Source organism: Cupressus sempervirens, chromosome 1 (genome assembly GCF_028749045.1).
Source record: "Cupressus sempervirens isolate cs-2001-9-10 chromosome 1, ASM2874904v1, whole genome shotgun sequence".
In the NCBI taxonomy this organism is placed as follows: Eukaryota; Viridiplantae; Streptophyta; class Pinopsida; order Cupressales; family Cupressaceae; genus Cupressus; species Cupressus sempervirens.
Window position 1 is genome coordinate 584,680,538 of NC_143118.1, and position 14,592 is coordinate 584,695,129.

The window sequence follows — 14,592 nt, forward strand, 5'->3', positions numbered from 1 at the left end:
TTTTAGCTAAACTAGATTAGGAATATAACCATATATATTTTTATTTCAATGTCATTTTATTACTATAACAGTGATATTTTTAGTAGTGACCACTATTTGTGAGTAATTAATTATAGTTATAATAATAATGCAATTATATTATAATTTTCAATAAAATTAGAATTATAATATTAATATAATAAACACAAAAATAAAAATAAAAATATAGATATTAGTTTAGTTTACTTTAGTTTAGTTTTTTTTTTTTGGATGAGCTACTGAATATATATATATATATATATATATATATTGGTTCAAGAGCTCAATTGGAAAAAACGAGAAAGAAAACCCAACATCATGGCAATATGTACAAGTGGAAATAAAATTAGTTGCATACTTTTTTAGAAATTAAAATTAAAATCTAAATGAATTAAATTTTAACTATTTAATAATTAATATCTATAGACATTTTTTAGATAGATTTATTTGAGATATCTATCTAGTTAATTACTATAAGTATTGAAAGATATTTTAGAAACAGTGTAAACATTTATTTAATATATAAAATAAATTTAAAAAAACAAAGATTTCTAATAGATATTTTAAACTTAATTGGAAAAAATTAACACAACAAAATTAAATTTACTCAATTCATATAAAATGAAAAAAAAATAGTAAAAAGTAAAATAGGGAAAATACATTTAAACAAGTAGATTTTTAAAAGATTTATCTTTATAACTTAAAAGTTTAAAAAATGTTATGATTTTTCTTGTTTTTAAGATAGTAGAACCATTTTATATGGAATTTTAAAAGATATTTAATAAATATTTTTTATTTGTGTAACACAAATATCAAATAATTTATTATAGATCTCAAACTTTTCAATCAATTACACATACTAAATGTTTAAACTTTAGAATATTCAAATAAATACAATAATAAAAAATTGTAATAATAAAAAATTGCCAAACTTTGCTCCATCTCCATACATTCAACATTTGAATTTGATGATTGCATCATTTATTTAATAAAATACAACAAAAAAACATTAACCATATTTTATCATATAAAAAAATAGATTTCAAACATCCTGTCATAATTTATATAATCCGTTTTTCCCGTCTCTCTTTTTACTCCCTGTGAACTAAGCACTATTTGTTTTGAATTCTGGTAGTAAATGCAGACAAGGAGAGCAGAAGTTCTTTCATCTGCTCCTTTATTTTATCATCAACAAGATTTCCATCACCGTCAAATTTTGCGGGAGGCTCATATGCTCTGACGCGAAACTCAGGTTTGTTGATAAAATGCAAATTAATGAAAACCCCAATCTGCCTCAAATGGTATTGAGCTAGTCCGCCGCCAAATCCTCCCCCAGCACTCATAATAGCTGCAGGCTTGTCAGCCCAAGCATTGGGAGGTCTAGATGCCCAGTCAATGGCATTCTTCAATGGACCTGCAATTATGGAGTCACATACTGCAGACATTAGATTTGTACAAAGCAATCACAAAATGAGGGCTAGGGAGATGGAAGAGCCTGCTGAACAGAAAACGGAGCCGGATGAGGTTGAGCATAAGAAACAAATTTGAAAAAAATTCAGGTAAATGCATGCTTTATAGTTTTCTAGCGATGTGTTCAATATATAATTGTTGATTACGATGCATTATAATTCATATGATGCATAATGCTGGAATTATAAAAAAATGGGCACTCACGGACATAAGGATGGAGAAAAAAAATGCTAAGCGGGTTGGTTCTAGTATCCTAGTGAATCGTGGACAGCATACAATAATTAAATTTGATGTTCAACACCCTGTCTGTCAAGACTGCTATCTCTTAATCATTGTCCTTCAAATATTAGGATTGTTCTGAATAACAAAAAGTCAGAGATCATCAAGTATATGTTATAACAATCCTTTAAATCTATTCACATTCTGCTCAATTTTCTCTTTTTATTTGACGTTGTCTTAAAAAATGATTCTCTAAACATTTCCACCACCATTGTGTTGAGATGTTGCTCATGGATCATTTAATAAATATGAATTTAGGGTCCTCTATTAGCTGTTGTAGTATTATGTCCCTGAGCTAATGGCCTCCTTATGGCCAGTTTGCTGTTGGTCCAAGCATGGCTTATTTTCAACACTCCCTCCCATGAGCCACACTGCAGGGGCTTGGGGGTTCTAAGAATACCCTGACATTGATACCATGTTAAGCTACTGTTCATGGACCAATTAGGACTCAAACCTGGAGCCTTCTATTTTCTGTTTAAGCACTTTTGGCCATTGAGTCACCATTCCCTTTGTGATCAATTTATCTTTGGTCCGAGTGTGTTTTATTTCCAACATATTGTATTGCAGTAGCAAACAATGTACCCAAAATGTGGAGGGTTGTAGTTGCAGTTGTGAGAAATTTCTGGGCAGTGAAAAATATAAACAATGTTCACAAAGGTTGTATTTCTTGTAACATAGGAATCTAGGAAGAGCCGATAAATGCTGCTCAGTCATCTATTTACAAAGAAATATTAACAAAGGTCCGATCAATTAAGAGAGAACAAAAATTTGCAAGGAACAATTGGGATTGGAAGAGGGTGACTGATGAAATACCACCTACCGTCCCCAAGGATACTGCGATTCTATATGCCAAAATCATCCCCAAGAAAATTGGGATATGTAATCATCACTTGAGGACCGTTATGGTACATGACAGACTAAACATGCATGCAATCTTTAAATGCGTTTTACATAACTTTGATGATCTCTATAAACATATTTTTTGCCATAAAAATTTGCATCTAAATCACAAGATACTTGAGTGTGGCATTAAGCTAGGTGACATAAAAAGTACAAATTCACAAGCATGCGTGCGAGATTACCATTTTAAACATGGGTTTGCGGGTAAAAAATTCAGGAACTTGAATTTAAATGCTCTAAGATTTGAACCCTTTGTGATAACACTCGTTTAATCATAGGAAACCATGTGAGAAATTAAATTACCTTTCTTGATGAGTAAAAAATAATTAGTAGTGTTATGTTTCACCATTTTAAGATCAGTTTGGATCACATGTCAATTACATTTTCCGTTTCAACAACCATAGCTTTTAATTGAAGAGCTATTCGTCAGAATGCATGCATTTGATGTAAGAAAAGCTTGTGATGCAATAGAATAGTCGTCTATTTTGAAGATTAAAATTTTACAAATCCTCAATTTCTGATGATATTTACACCTATGATTTGGCATTAGGTAATAGATAGTTTACATATCATTTAGTTTGGACTAAGTTGAGAGGGGACGCATTCCTAAATAAATAAGTGGAGTTTTATCTAGAGCAAAATGAAGCTAAAACTAGACTCATGAAGAAAAAAAGATGAAGAAACCCCATACTTTGATTTAACAAAAAATGAAACGGTTGAGTTACTTTATTTGCTAAAAAATGGCTTGAACTCTAGAGATTCATGTATTTATTTAAAAGAAAAATTTCACTTTCTCAAATAAACCTAGCAGCAAGCATAATTTCTGCTGGTCGTTTGTTTTGTTTTGTTGTTGATCTCAGACTTGTTAATATTGATGACGAAGAGAAAAATATCAGTTGTGTTTGTCGTTTGTGTTGGCATCAATGACAAAGGGGGATCTTGTTGGCAATATAAGTTTAGTGTTTCTGTGAAAGCTAGAATAGATTATTTAACGGCCTTATGGAAGAATGCATTGCATTTCTCCACATAAGAATTTGATGGCTTGCAGTTTTGATTGTAATGGCTATGGTCTGTGAATGTCTCACTATCATTTTTTCAAACCCCGACAATTCAGAGGTTGAGGTTCTGAGTTTTTGTTTGTTGATAGTTTGGCTGGCTATCAGGACTGGTCAAGATTAGTTCGGAGAATGCTCTGGATGTGTTGCTTGGTGGACATGTTCAGAAGGTTTGTGCAATGTTCCAGTTTAGATATCTTGTGTTGGTTTGCTTTGCAAGTGAAGATATGTTGTTCTGTTGTTCAACATTGTTATTTGTGTTAGTCTCTGACCGACTCAATGAATTATCTTAAATAAATTATGATCTTTCTGTCCAGATATGCTTTGGAGAAAGTGTTAAGAGGTTGTTATGGTCTTACTTTGTTGTGTATAGATCCGCATAAAGCTATGTGCATTGGATGATGTTTTTGGGTTGATTAGTTACGTGTTTTATTGCTTTGCTTCATGTTTGATGTCGTTAATGAGGGATGTTGCATTGTGTGCATTTCGTATAAATCAATTGTAGAAGGTGCGATATGATGTATATTGTTCCCTTAATCTCTTGGGTAGACCGCATTGGGTGTAATTGTTCATGGTGGCCGACTTTGTGTAAATATTGTTTATCTTATTGTCCAACCTAATTGTGTTATTTGGTAATCAAGTTAATATATATAGGTGAGCAAATGTTTGAGTTGAGGATTGAATTCAATGTGATGCAAATGTGGAAGAGCACATGTGCGGGTTGAAAATATCTTTTAGATTTGATAGAGTTTGTGGCAGAAAATGTTTGACATGATTAGGAGATCCTACATCTTTTCAACTCATTAATTCCTTGTACCTTCCAGAAGACAATGAGTCCTTTTGGCAGCGTGTACACTCTTGTATCTTTCTATGGGATCATGCGTCTTAGACTTCCAAGTCCCTCGTATCTTGCTCTAAGGTTGTGCACCTTTGCCTCCAATTCCAAATCAGAAGCAGCAAGCTTCCTTGACTTTGGCATAACATTGTATTCAAGTTTATTCATATAGTGAGTTTGATTCTCACCGCAAATTTTCCCACGTTGGGCTTTCCATGTAAAAAACAAGTGTTTGTGTACATTGTAATATATGATTAGTTGGATAAAGATAATTGATAAGTGTTTGTGACAAAAAAACTTTAAGATTTATTCAAGACTGATTATAAAACCCCCCTCTCAGTTTTGTGGTGTGTTCATTATCAACAATGAGTTAGTCAATACAACTAACATTTTAAGCAAGGAACATCAAGCAGATGTGGGATATAAAAAGAAGGCACACACGCACCCACATATCCAAAAACACCCAACCCCACAATCCCCCCTTCCCAAAAATAAAAATAAAAAATTTCACGTATCTGTGTACTGGGTTCTCATACCCATCCACATCTGCACCTGAATCAGTAACTTAGAATATATTGAAATGATGGGCAGAGCATACTACAGTCCATAATCTAGGTGTTGAGGAGGAGGATCTAGGTTCTTGAAAAATGCATGACGTCTTGGGATTGAGGGAAAAAAGAAAAGGGATAATTTGCAACCTGTGTGGGGCATTCATTGATGGTGTCAACATTCAAGATAGTTTGGCCTCTCATTTAAGAATTAGTAATGGATGAGGCATAAAGTAGGGACTATCTTATAAATCTAATTATCTAAATGATGAAATAGAAAGCAATACATGCATGCTGGCTTTTGTACATCCCCCATGTCAACCACTTCCATAATGGGCTACGAGAAAAAAAGACCTGCATTGAAAATTAAAATAAAATAGGACAAATGGAGAATAGAGAGTAATGACGTCAAGAAGGAAACTGCAATGCCATTATGAGGAATGACATCCCACTCTCTATATGCATCAAGTATGTAGGAAGGGATGAAGGGAAAGCAGGATATGCATGGAATTTGTTCTAAAGGCTTTAGAAATTTTCAAGAAAATGCAGTTGGTCGATGTAGATTGAGTGTCCATACTTTCCAAGCATCCTCCTTGGTTGCGACGGAATGGGAGCCTTTAAACAAGTTTTGGTTGTCCTTAAAGCATAAGGATAGAGAGATCACATCAAAGAGAGAGAGGAGCCTTAAAGATAACATTGGCTAGTGGGGGGAAAAGTAGAGGCCCTAGCTCTTCCAAGGGAATGCAAAAAAAAATAACATTAGTAGAGGTAATGAGAATTGTACAAAGAAGAAAGGAGGGAACAAAGCGAAGGAGATTTGTGGGCCCTTTTGGAAATAGTTTCTAAAATGAAAGGTGTATTAAATTACATTTGGAGGGGTCAAAAGGGGAAGAAATAGCCTATATGCTCATTGGCAATTAGAGAGCCTTCTTCTCTGGCTTCCTTGGCACTACAACTCTTGTTTCTCCATAATGTGGCTCTACACATGGAATGAAAAAGGAGGGGTGTGTGTGGTGTGTTGTGTGTGGGTGTAGTCACAATAGGTGATAGGGAACTAGAATTGCCATGAAATCCTTAGTTCTAGTTCTTATGTCTAGCATCCTAAGCATCCATGTATTGGTTAGCACAATCATCCTTAGCCTAGTAATCAATTCCCAAAGCCAAGTAGTATTATTGAATGATGACTAAGCACATCTATTTTTCTGGATTAACTTGTGGCCTTTTTTTTGTTTTTATGGGTGTTTGATATCGGAAGTATTGGTCCAAATATTGGAGTAAGACATGTGCTTGAGCACTTGCACCATTTATAGAAGAAAAGGCTTCAACATATACATAACACCCTTCACATTGTGCTTGGAACCTCAAACCTGATGCCAACAAATCCATTGGAAATTGTCTTAAGCATCATCATTTTTTGTTTATGCATACATGTTGGGTAGAGGCCAACTCATGTGGATTATTATGTGTTTGTAAAGTTTATTTCTAAATTTATAGGACTCTATGTATAGGCTCCTAAATGACTTGGTTATGATATACATAGCTGTATTGACGAGGAGTTTGGAATCTTGTGATCTGTAAATTATATGTACATGGCTTTAAGATCCTCAACTGTCAAAATTAGGTCTGATATTAGAGTATTAAGTAGGTCATTTATGGATTGGGCCAATGACTGATGTTTGGAACTATTGTTCTATCTAATAGAATAGCTAGTATTCACCTTTATCACGGATGTGAAATATTGTTAGGAGTTATCCTAGTTGTAAAATAGGAGTGGTTGAGCTAGTTGTTGCCCCTACTATCCAGGTAACATAATTCAGAGCTGACCATTCTATCAAGAGGGTTAGTAAGGTGTCACTTATAAAATAGGCGATCAATGCTAGGTACTACCTATATTGTGAATGAGTTAGTTCACATTATCATCCAGGTCAATAGGTGGCATATGTTGGGTGCTACTTGTTCCATATATGTCATCAATGGTCTAAGGGTGACAGACATCTGATTTCAACAATGCAGTGGTTGGAATATTAGTAATGAGCATATGTGAATTTGATGATAATTGCATATAGTATGGGCTACTTGCACATCATCTTAGCTAGTGTAGAGGATTGGGTAAAAGGATGCGGCTTGCAGTGTAATATGGGATGCACCAACATGCCCTTTCTACTTGGGATGCGATAGAAGAGTAGGTGTTAACCACTTATTGCGTATGTGTCAGTCAATCACTAGGCGTGTGTTAGTTACTCATTGTGTACTTGTTCAGATGGTCTAGAATGTTGTGCATATTGTTACATTAACGTCCTTGCTAGTGATGGCATCAAGTAGTATAGGATGCTTGATTGTTGTCATAGATGAACCAGCCAATCAATCCAACAAGGTGAGTCTCTGAAGGATGTCCGATGGAAAAATCAAGCCTAGTCAACAGGTTCCACCTCACCTCTAGCCCCTACTATTGAAAGGAGAAGGGGAAGAGGATGAACAGGTAGTCAGTATCTTGCCAAAATGAGGGAAGAGTAGCCAAGATCTCCACTGCTATTTCAGCTCCACATATATAAAAGACTTTCCAAAAATGTTGAAGCGGGTGTACATCCAAAGCTTTGAGAGCGAGATCTGATGCAATTGGAGGGCCATCCCTCTTCATCTCTTGTTGTTCCAAGAAATATTTCTGCTCCCTACTTAATTTCAACAAGTCAAAAGTTAGGTAGTAGGGTTAACTGAAGGTGTTCAGTTTAGGTCTACTTCTGGAGAGCTAATCATTTTATGAGTTTGGGATTTTGGAATAAAATCAACTGTTATATGGTTTGTGTGTGCTCGTACATTAATGATTGGTATGAAACCAACATCTGATGACAATTTTCTTTCATTCTATTGTAATTGGACTAAATTGAAAGCTTACGTTTGATTAATAGTCGCGAGGTAAAAATGAGATTATAGATCGCATAAAAAAGGAGGTTGAACTCTCTATCATTGATCTATGAGCCATGAAGTCTTGATTCCCAAAAAAGGGATACATAGGCAGGGTCATCATAAATGAGTCCTCAAGGTTTAAATTTGGTCAAAGCATACCCCTACCATTGGGAGCTTACCACTTTTGACTGTAAGCATATAAGTGGTGGCATCAAGTTGTCATCGTGGTGATTGGAGAAATGAAGCTGGCAATTCTCAGTTGGAAGATGCTTGGCTGATTAAGTTGGTAGTTGTAGTGATGTGAATTAGGAAAAAACAGAAATTTAATAGTAACCAAGGGGCAGTTTTTACAGTTCCTTACTTGCATGTGTTGATCCGTAAGGTATTCATGGTTCAGATGCCTATTATTTACATCCTAAGACTTCTTTGAGTGCATATTGTCCATGACTGAAAAGAAAAATTGTCTCTGAAACAGAGAATGAGCTAACTGAAGCACTTGCTGTTCTTGAAAGTTTACAGAGACCTGTTTGTAAAACCATTCAAGGGTTTTGTATTTATGATTCAAAGGGGAACGTGTTCAGGCATATTATTTCCTCTTAGAACTCTTTATTGGTTGCATCCTTTAGTTTTGGACACCTTTATTCAATTTCCATTCTAATACTAAGTAGAAATTGAGACAGAATAGATGCAATATCAAAAAATAACACTCATCACGAAAGTATTATCACCCCTCTAGAAAGAAACTTTTCCGCAGAGTTAGAAATTCCATGTAGACAATGTAGAATAAGTTAGATAAAATTATCCACTTGACTGCCAAAAGACTCCATCTCTTTACAAATGTTTACATTCTATAAAGAGAAAGGAGGGCATCCAAACATCTGCAGAAATAGATTTTTATAGCCATGAAGTAGAAATTTACACCTAACCATATATTTAAAGATTGGAAATGAAATAATCAAGTACATCACTGATTCAGCTGTTTGTCTAACTTTGTTTGGGTTTCCAGGAAGTTGAAAATTCAAGCTTGCCATTAGCTGTAGCTTGTTTCTCCTAACTACTAAAAATTATTTTCCAATGTTGTTTTTCAAGTTCATGTTTAAGATTTCCAGTAAATGAACTCTAGTGAGTGTCTGCAGTTTCAAGTATATCTGGAATGACAAATCTGAAGAGAATTACTGAGTTCTGTCACTTCAGATTTTGGGATTCAGGAGTTCATTCAACATTCTTGTATTTTATCAATTATTTTTTCCCCTGCTCTGATTTAGAATTCAGGATTTAGTAAATTTTCACCCATCAGGTTTCATATTTCAAGATTGCATTACACCAGTATGACTCATAGTTCATCAATGACATTTCCCAGTTTCCAATTTTTAAATGAGCCTTAATATTCTATATGCTTAGGTTTTAAAGATTTTATATTCATTGCATCCACATATTTCCCAATTTCCACTCTGCAAACTAGAATTTTTATGAATTGCTCTTCCTTGCCAGATTTCAGGTTTGAAGATTTCAACCTTGCTAAGTAGGAGACGTTTTCCACAACAAGTCTATTTATCAAGTTGCTATCAGGATTCAACTGTGTAGTTTACGAGCTAAACTCTGTGACCTATGTGTAGTAGCTCACAAGAACCTATCTTTCACGAGAATGACTGGTCCACTTAGCACTCATTACATCTTGAAGCATTGGGCCTTCCCAAGAGGTCAACCATCCCAGTAGTACTACAACTCAAGTTGTTGAGCTTAATCGAACTTGCTATACCCCAATGTGCACCATTTAGTCAAAATTTCATGGTAAAAACAAGTTTCCAGTCAAGAGTTGAGGGATTTTCCATTTTCTTGCCCAGGGTCATATTTATCAAGTTTCAAAATTTATTTTGGCTACAACTGTCATTAATTTCTTCAAAAATCAGACTTAGCGCCAAAATCCGATGAGGTTATGAGAACCTTGTTGGAACCCAACAAGGTCATCACCTCTTGAAATCCCAAAATTGAGTTTTACAAGCTTGAAAAGAAACAATTGCTGAAAGTTTCATGGTTTTTAAAATCCTATTGGCACCGTGGTTGTGGAAACCACCAAAAGCGCTGAAACATCATTATAAACATGTGAAAGAAAGGTACAGGTGGAAGTCAAAAGCTCATTGACATTTTTGAGAAGTTTGAAAACAGGCTTTGGAGCCCAAATCAGGCCTTGAAATCCCTCTTTTCCACTGACAAAAGAGACAATAGACATACATCAGATTTTGGTGTATGCATAGAGAAATGTGGCCTCAGGGTTTCATGATTGTAGTACATGATAGATTCTGATCCATCCATGTCTGGGGCTGGCAGGTACAGTGATTAGAATATATCATTGTCAATTAATAGTGATAGAGAAGTCCCATAGCTGGAAGATTCAGAAGCTCAAAGACAATGGATGGTCATGAAATCAGAGGTAATGATTTGCCCTCTTTGAAGAGAACTACACAAAATCCAGAACCATCAAAAATTGGTTACAGCAAATATTTTATTATTTTGTATGTGTACAGACAGGATTCTTCAATTATCCATCGTGATTTGGAGGGTGGAAATATTTTTATGGATGGAGGGATTACTTCTCCTGGAGAGCTCCTATGTGAGCTTTGGGGAGAAATAGTGATTGAATTTCAATTTTCTAGTTTGAAAACAGTATTTTTCTTTCAGCATGACCATTTGTACAGAGAACTGAGTCTGTGAGCTCTCATTTTTACCAAAGAAATAAGGAGATATTTGATCTTTATGTTTATCTGTATTGCTCATGGTTGTAAGTTTTCCTGTGTGAATTTGCAATTTTTCTTTCATGCATCCTCTATTACAAGTGGTTATGGTTATATTCATTACGGGATATTTGTGAATATATATCTGGAAGGAATTGCTTCGTATTCTCACAGTTATCATTTATAGGCATGATACTGATGATCTGTGTCTCATGTGCTTTTGTTCCTCTCATTCTAAATTTACCTTTGAAGGTTTTGGGTGGTTTTCTGTGTATTCCATTGGGATTTTCTCTTTTCTTTTTCCTGTAATTGCCTTTCCTGTTTTATGGTCAAAAGCATGCCTCAAAAACCAATTTGGGTCATATGAGGGAGTGGCCCTCTCAAATGCTGAGGAAGATCATTAAACTGCATTTCAAAATGTAGAAACCTATACACACTAATTGTTATCTGCAAGCTGAAGACCATGAACTGAAATTGAGATTTACATGCCAGATTTCCACAGATTATTCCGCTGAATCTTTCCTAGACCTCCAGTGGTAATTAAACTTTTAGTCAAGAGATCAGTCATACAGTACACATTGTTTAAATCAGATATTGAAGTAATGCACTTGGAGGGAAGATCTAGGGATTTATGATGCAAAAGGCTGTACCAAAAGATGATCCTGATTTCTATGGGCAATGATTAATGGAGAATTATAGATGGAGCAGATGCAAAGAGAGCATTGAAGGAGTGATGCCATTTGTTATGTATCATGTCTTGGGGCTAAACTTTCATTGAACCCTAAGAGATTAAGGTAGGTAACAGTTAGCATTAATTCAGAGCTCCTTTTCTTTGAAGGGGACGCATAGAAGTAACCAATTCTACAATTAAAGCAGAATCGGCTTGTATAGTGAAGGGTGGCAGACAAGATCCTTGGTCTGGCTTATGATCCAGATATTTGTTGCAGTAGGATGGTTCCAAGAAGCCAGACTTTTGGCAAGTCTTGATAATGTATTATCAAACAGAGAACATAACAAATCACCCAAACTAGCTAATTAGCATGTTTAAAATAATAGATCAGAGTCAAAAGGGAGGAAGCCACAACGTCATGTAAATAAAAGCATGCCAATACCAATAAGGAGAATCTCATTTTTGGTAAAATAAATTTACTTACAGAAGACTTGATTCAGCAGAGCTATGGTCAAAAGTTAAGATTCAAAAATAAAAACTGACACGAGCATTAAGGAAAGTCCGGATTGAAAGCATGCTAATAACTTTGGGCTGGAGGGACAAAAACATCATGAAATTTCAAGTAATAAATCTTTTAAACAAGGTATCACTTTAAATCTTAATCAACAGATATAAGAATTCTTTTCATTTTAATGTTGAAATATAGTTTTTTCAATATAAAATTATTACTTTTATTCTCATTTCTGTTAACATAGAACAATAGGAAGCAAAGCACTCACAGGGAATGCTATAATCAACAAAAGGGACTTGCAAAAACAATTGGAAAACTTTTATGCAACATTCAGGAACTCCTGGAAATGATACTGGATTATCTAAGAAGATGAGATCGGCACAGAAAAGCTCCTTCGGAACGAAAGAAAATTGGGATATATGATTTGCCAAAGTTTTGAGTCCCTCACTACGGTTTTCTGATATGCAAAATATAATTTCAAGTGCTAGGTTTAGGATTACTGGAAACGGTTTTTGGGATCATGTTGGGCATCATTTCAAATGCTTCAATCTTCAATTATAGAACTACTTCAGTTCCTAAATTTTTTAACAGACTTATCCCATAGTTCTTCCGGTTTTGCTTTCACTACTTAAACCATCACTAAATTGATCAAATATTGTTTAAAAATGGGTTTAATTTGTATGAAGAAGTAATTGAGAAAGCTTACCAGTTACAGAATAATTATACTCTGGAGATGCAAAGAGTATGCAGTCAGCCTGCAGGACCTTGGCCCTGAACTCCTCCACTGATGGAGGAAAGCTGTTATTAACTTCCAGGTCGGTATTTACAAATGGAAGATGCCCAATTTCCAAGATCTCAATCTCCATATTTGGTATGCTTTCCTTTGCAATCTCAACAGCTTTACATATGAAAACAGAATTCAATCAAATACGTAACAATGACACCCAGGAATTGTGATTTAAGCTAGTTTAGACTTACCAGCACGGAGTAAACCCCGATGAAAGGAAGATTTTCTGAGAGATCCAGAAATGGCTACCACCTTCATGACGTGCTCTGCATTTGCCATTGTTGATATCAAATTGAATTTTTATTCTTCGTTTTTGTGGATTGGTTCACTTTTGTTGTGAGATAACAGCAGGTACACATATAGTGCTCCTTATATAACTCTTTTTTGGCGGTCCATTTCAATCAATTTAGATTTATTGTTAAATCAGCATCCAGTGCTCACATGCTCCAGCCTAAGTTTGACAGTTGACTATACTTGTTTATTCATAATTCTAGCGGAGGCCCAAATTAATTGGTAAAAATGAGAAAACACATGTTTTTGATTATATATATTTCAAATTTGTTTCAAAATATAAAAAATTAATTTATTATTATTATTATTATTATTTAATGGAGGTCATTCTCGGCTTCATCCCTTATGAATTTCAGTTGAACAATGATTTAGAGTGATATAAGTACTATGGGACCTTTTGATTGAGTGGTTGGTGTAGTTTTTAATTTAATTTTAGATTTATTTTTAGTTTAAAAGCCGTGGGCCAATAGATGGAGATATTAGAACAAAACTAGTTTGACCTTAACAAATTAATGCACATGTTATTAAAAATTACTTTGACTAAAAAAGTTAAATGCAAGTATTGAAAAAAATGGTTTGTCAAAAAAATAGTAATACATCTGCTTTTAAAAATTAGTTTGACCAATTTTTTTAATGCATGTGCTTTTAAAATTTTAATTTAAAAATATTAAAATTTACTATATTATCATTATTTTCTTGAAAAATAATTGTAAATTATAATGTCACTATGATGTCAATTTATAGAATCTTTTGAATTCTTTAAAAGTTAGTGCAAATTTATTTTTGATTATTCTATTTATTATTTAAATCAAAATTTATTACTTCAAAGAGTTGATTAAGAGAAATAAAAATAATAATCATATTTAAATTATTTTTAATTCATTGAAAAGGAATTTAAAAAAAAATAAAAAAAATAAATAATGTATGTATACAATTAATTTTGAATTTAAATTTATGGTAAGAAAAATATATGAATAGGAGTGTCTCAATGTGAACATTTGCCAAGTCAAACTCATTAAAAATAAATTACATTATAAAAATTAAAATGACAAGTTTAGTATTGGAGGGCGGAAGCACTCCGGCCGTATGAGGTGACATCATTTCTGACTTCTTGATGACGTATGTAATTGCGTCGTCTGTTGTCATTTTTTAATATAATATTTGGGACTTGATTAGGCTTTACCATGGACAACTAATTAGTTTAGGATGGTTAATGATTACGATTTGGGTTGGGAGGGCTGCCTAAAGTTTATTAATCAATTTTTCTTTATTCTCTTACGTGTGGATCAAGTTTCAAAGTTCGAAGCTTTTGTGCTTTACACCAATCAGTCAATAGATTTTTATTAATATATATATATATATATAATTTAATCTGCATAAATTAAATTAAAAATTAAAAATAATTTTTAATTTATGTAAAATAAAATTTAATTTTTTTAATAAACTAAATAAATTTTATTTATATTTAATTTATCATATATTAATAAATTATCATGTAAAAAAAAAGTACAAAGTGAATAGTAAAAATAAATTAAAATAATTATAAAAATAAAAAATTAAACTAATTTAAAATTCTGATTGTGTTACAAAAT

General features: G+C 33.6%; 1 protein-coding gene and 1 long non-coding RNA gene across 2 annotated transcripts; one reads left to right on the forward strand and one right to left on the reverse strand.

The window, feature by feature from the left end:
* Nucleotides 1–1,022: 1,022 nt before the first annotated feature.
* Nucleotides 1,023–13,079, reverse strand: LOC149578765 (NADPH:quinone oxidoreductase-like). The gene is made up of 3 exons (XM_089831446.1): nt 12,901–13,079; nt 12,629–12,820; nt 1,023–1,432 (listed from the first exon to the last, which is right to left on the reverse strand). The coding sequence occupies exons 1-3, from the start codon at nt 12,986–12,988 to the stop codon at nt 1,131–1,133; spliced, it is 582 nt and encodes a 193-aa protein (XP_089687572.1). The 5' UTR covers nt 12,989–13,079; the 3' UTR covers nt 1,023–1,130.
* On the forward strand, nt 1,426–10,770 carry LOC149578766 (uncharacterized). The gene is made up of 2 exons (XR_016364797.1): nt 1,426–1,577; nt 9,501–10,770. It is a non-coding gene; the product is annotated as an uncharacterized LOC149578766 (long non-coding RNA).
* Nucleotides 13,080–14,592: the final 1,513 nt, after the last annotated feature.